The sequence below is a fragment of the Equus caballus genome, chromosome 1, assembly GCF_041296265.1.
Source record: "Equus caballus isolate H_3958 breed thoroughbred chromosome 1, TB-T2T, whole genome shotgun sequence".
NCBI classification, from domain to species: Eukaryota; Metazoa; Chordata; class Mammalia; order Perissodactyla; family Equidae; genus Equus; species Equus caballus.
In genome coordinates, this window is record NC_091684.1 from 6,578,556 (window position 1) to 6,583,230 (window position 4,675).

Sequence of the window (4,675 nt, forward strand, 5' to 3'; positions counted from 1 at the left end):
AAAGCTGTGCTTTTGAAATAATAACACGTCAACCAATGTTGCATTATCCTTTTTAGAAAAGTAATGTCAAGAGTTTCAGTGGTGGGGATGCCGGGTCTTTCCTGCAGGAGAGGGAGTGGCGCGTTAATCACACAGCTTTGGGGAACTGGCTCACAGAGGACCTCCCACACACACCCTGGGCAACCAGCAGTCTCTCTGTTGTCATTATCGTTAGTGGCAGTATTTCTGGGTTTTAAGATTTAAAAAAAGACAACAAATTTCCAAGACAAAACAACAATCCATGTCTAAGTATATTTGATGAAAAGGGGGATAAGTGTTACATCCAGAGGGCCCTGGTAATGAGTGTTTCTGGTATCAACTGATTGATCAAGGAAAGTACAGTTGTATCATAAATCTTAACATTGGTTAATTTCACAAGACTCTCTTAGAAACTGAAATAGCACATCCCCAAAGAATTGGCCCTGCTAAGTCATTTCAGAAAACCATATTTAAAAGAAAAAAATTCAATATTATGATATTACAGTATTACAGGCAGGAAAAAATCATACCATTGTCATTACAGTAAAAATGCTCACACTTTCTGGCCAATTTAAGATCAAAGTGAACGTGTCCATCCCTACTCAGGACAGTTACTAGTTGATCACCTAAATAGTTTATTCTCTTACAGCGGGAGTTTGAGACAGGTTTACATTTTTTTTAAACTCAGTTTACTCTGTACAAGCCAGGAGAGAAAAGATATTTAAGAGTTGAGAGCATACCAATACTTAATGATAAAGATATAAGTGACTTTTAGCACATTAGTCACACTCTACAAAGTTTGAGATTAATTCCCAGAGTTCTTTGCACACTCATTCATGATTTTGCTCTTTGAAAGGAAGTTTTTTTCATCCCTGTGCCAACTCCATTGCGAAAGGACCTTTTCATAAACGTCTTCTCCAAAATTGGCTTTAGAAAATCTAGTCCCTCGCTCCTGTCCATCCTGGCTGGGCAGCTGTTCAGCAGGATGAGAAAGTAATCAGATTTTCCAGACACCTGGCAATTCAGATGGAAGAGGGAGAGAATACAGCTTTAGGGTTAAATGTTTACTTCAATAGTAACAATTTTCCAAATCTTATGGCAATAAGTCCAATATATCCAATCTTTTAAGAGGAAAATTTTTCTAAAACACAATATATAATTTATCCAAATACAAAATACTATTTGGAGCTATCGACCCTTCTGTGTAATTTTCGCACTACTTATGTAATTGCTGCTATTCAGTAGTTTCATCATCCACTGTATAGAGTTATCCTCTCCCTATTACTTTATAAAGAATCTTTCAAGTGACACCAATTAGTCCTGGGAATAGTTTTTTAAATTCACTAAGAAAAACAAGCCCTGATAACCAAACTTCAGGTTTCAGTTGGAACCACTTTCCCTCTGGGCCTGTCCTGGGCCATTTGCCAAGTTTCTCCATAAGGACGTCTTTCTACTTGAACATCAGCATCTTCATCTTTTGACTTTGGTTCCGTTCCTCATCAGTGGCTCAAAGGCCTGGATAATGTAGAATAGTGGAGAGGGCACTTAGTCATGAAAGAATCTTAGAATCTTAGGGCTCTGGAATCTTAGTGCTCAAACTGGCCATTGAGAAGATGCAGTTCCACCCCATACTTTGTAGACGCAGTAATCACATACAAGAGCAGAGGGCTATGTCCCAAGGAAGAGGGCTGCTAAGTCCCAGAGGCCGACCTGACCCAGAGGTTGGGTAAAAATGTCAACACTTGTCACATGTCCTCTCCTTCCCGGTTTCAGAAGCAGCACAACAAGGACAAGGCACAACTGCAAATGTCTTCAGTAACAAGAGCAAAGATTTATCAATGATCTTTGTGCTACGTGCTTCATATGCATCATCTCATTTTATCCCCTCAAAAAGCTCTAAGAAGTAAGTGCTGTTATCTCTTCAATTATAATTTCCTTCAAATGAGGAAATTAAATGGCTTGTAGATGAGGCAGGAACTTAAGTTGAGGCCTCTGACTCCGAGGACATGTTTTTCGACAATACTAGAGCTATAAGAGGAAAAGGGGGCTGACGTCTTTCATTGTAAATAGAGAACATACTACAAAGTAAAAATGATACATTTGCCTCTCCTAGCGCAGGAAAACCACTTTGGTTTGGGGTTACTTCGGGAGTTGAAATGGAGTCGGAATGCATACAGTGCTCCCTGGGATTCTTCCCCCACGACCAGGGGGCTTATTGAAGGATCCAGCAGTCAGAGCTCCCAGGCAAAGCACCCCCACTGGCCTCTTGGAAAAAAGATGGGTGTTTGTTGAGTTTTGCTTTTTGGATCTGGGAATAGTCAAAAAGGGTTTCAGAAATATTGGTTGTGGGAAAACCAACCAAAAACACTTATTTGCACACCCACTATGTGTTTATCCCTGTGCTAACAGAGGAAACCTAAGCGTGATATAATGCCATCTATTTTAAATCCCCAGGAAAGAAAGGCCTATGAGTCACTTCAGAAAGGGAAGCATTCCAGCTCTTTCCAGAAATACTCAAGATGCCATCCTTATATTGCAAAAGAAATGCATCGGTTCTAGTTATGAGATCCCCGAAAACATCCCTAAAAAGATACCGATGTCCTCTGCTGATCATTGAAGGGAGCCCTTGGCAGAGCAGACTCGTTAATGGAATAATATGGTGTATTTGCCTGGTTGATGGACTTTATGAAGTTCTCAACAAATATTACCGAAGCCTATATGTCATTTGTCTACATAATCATTCACCCTAAACAGTCAAATTGGTACCACTACTACATGATGGGGTTATAATGAGAATGAAATTGTCATATGCAGAAATAGAAATATGGAAAATGCAGTGAAGGAAGAAATATTTCATTTATGGACAAGCAGATTTCATAAGTACATTAGAAGAAAATACATTCTTAATTTAAAAAAACAAAGGCTGCATACAAATGCCTCTTTTTCAACGGAAATGTCATGAACAAACCTTTGGGGAAAGAATAGAAAGTAATTAGGAAGCCACTTGAGAAGATATACCAATTTATGGATGGTGACTCATCAACGGGATCAATGTGGTGTCTTATAGAATCAATGACTAAATTAGTGTTGAATGTTCATGAGAGTAAAACCAGAAAAAAGAAGCCAGATTAAGTAAACAAGAAATAGAAAAATGACAGATGCAAAGATTAGTGAGAAAACCAATAATATAAATAGCTAGATCATTATGTTTGGACACATATTTATTACTTAGGTATGTGGCATCTTGTTATCCTAAAAGTCATTTCATAAATTACGTTTATTTCAGTAATTACCTTGTGCCAGTTTAAGTTTTAGTGGAGCAAAGTCAAAGCACAAAACACTACCAGTGACAGAAGATACTTTAAAATTCTAGACAAATTATTGTCATAAAACAGCTGAAATATCGTGTAGGAAAAGTAATTAAAATTCCAAAGAAAGACAATCATTTTATGAATGTCTTGAACAGTTCAATAAATATGGTTAGGGGCTTAATCAATATTCTTGAATAAATACATGAATTAATATTTTATGTGATATTTTATTGAGATCTTACATTTTATCTACTTTCTTCATCTGAAAAAGTTACCATTGTTATAAAATTAGAGAATTCACAGTTTTTTGGAAAGGGGTCCGTTACATTTTTAATACAGTCTCAATGATTAAATGTTCATTTTGATTATATGTGGAATGAATAAGTCATCATGGACAACACAATTTACATGGTACATTGAAATAAATATTTTCCCATGCAGTGACCAGCTCCTAAATAATTTAGAACAAATTTTAATATGATCTAATATTACCTATTGCCACATAAATGTTTCTTTTTACTAATTTTCCTGATTCTCCTTATACTTTTTTTCATTGAAAGCTCTAATAATAAAGGAAATTACTTTTCTGCCACATCTTCCTTGAGATTATTTTGAATTTACATACTCTACAATTTTAGTTATCTAGTCAAGAATCAAAAATAGAGGCAAAACTCTTACCTTAGAAGATGGAATCGGATAAGACCAAAGCACATGCATGGTAGAAATCGACAGAACTAGAATGAGATTGAATTTTAATGAGCTGCAGAGTAGGAAAAAACAAACTCAGATTAGTCTCATCCAGGCAAGTATAAATTTAAAAAATAAACAAATTCAAAATTTTTTGGTGGAAAAATGTAATCTTTTACCTAATCATTTTGGACTTTCCAAAATCTCTGCAGATCGGTGGTTTTATTGCCAAATTCTTCACGCTTTCTGTCAGATCCTCCTTGGGTGACCCTTTTATACCAGAAAAGTTTAAGAGTAAAAATGTCATCACGTCCCATCGTATGTGACTAATTGGTCTGGCCGTGGCCTTTTGTTCTTGTTAAGCTGGAAAAGGACAATAACGTATAGACATTGTCATTGAACTACCAACGACTGACTTCATTCAAAATTTGCCATTAAAAATGTCCTTCAAAAGCATTGTCTTCTAAACTGCATCGTTGTGACATAGACGGCCAGAGGTCTCAAGACGAACCAGAAGTTTGTTTAGCTTAGAGATTAAACATTTAAGGATGACATTATTCCTTTGAATGTCTCAGACATCTTGTTTCAGAGACTAACACAAAAGGGATCCTTATGAGAATAAAGAGCATTTACCGGCAAATGCCCACAGATTATTTTTT

At 36.5% G+C, this 4,675-nt stretch overlaps 1 protein-coding gene across 1 annotated transcript; it reads right to left on the reverse strand.

Moving 5' to 3' along the window:
* Positions 1-304: 304 nt before the first annotated feature.
* On the reverse strand, positions 305-4,263 carry NPS (neuropeptide S). Its single transcript, NM_001433585.1, has 3 exons — positions 4,196-4,263; positions 4,008-4,089; positions 305-1,032 (listed from the first exon to the last, which is right to left on the reverse strand). Exons 1-3 carry the CDS (start codon positions 4,201-4,203, stop codon positions 853-855), a joined length of 270 nt encoding a protein of 89 aa, NP_001420514.1. The 5' UTR covers positions 4,204-4,263; the 3' UTR covers positions 305-852.
* Between the last annotated feature and the right edge of the window lie 412 nt (positions 4,264-4,675).

Excerpts from the sequence above, each read along its gene's own strand:
- NPS (NM_001433585.1), bottom strand. Across the intron at positions 1,033-4,007 it reads ATCCGATTCCATCTTCTAAG|GTGTCTGGAAAATCTGATTA; the intron begins GTAAGAGTTTTG and ends CTGAATTGCCAG.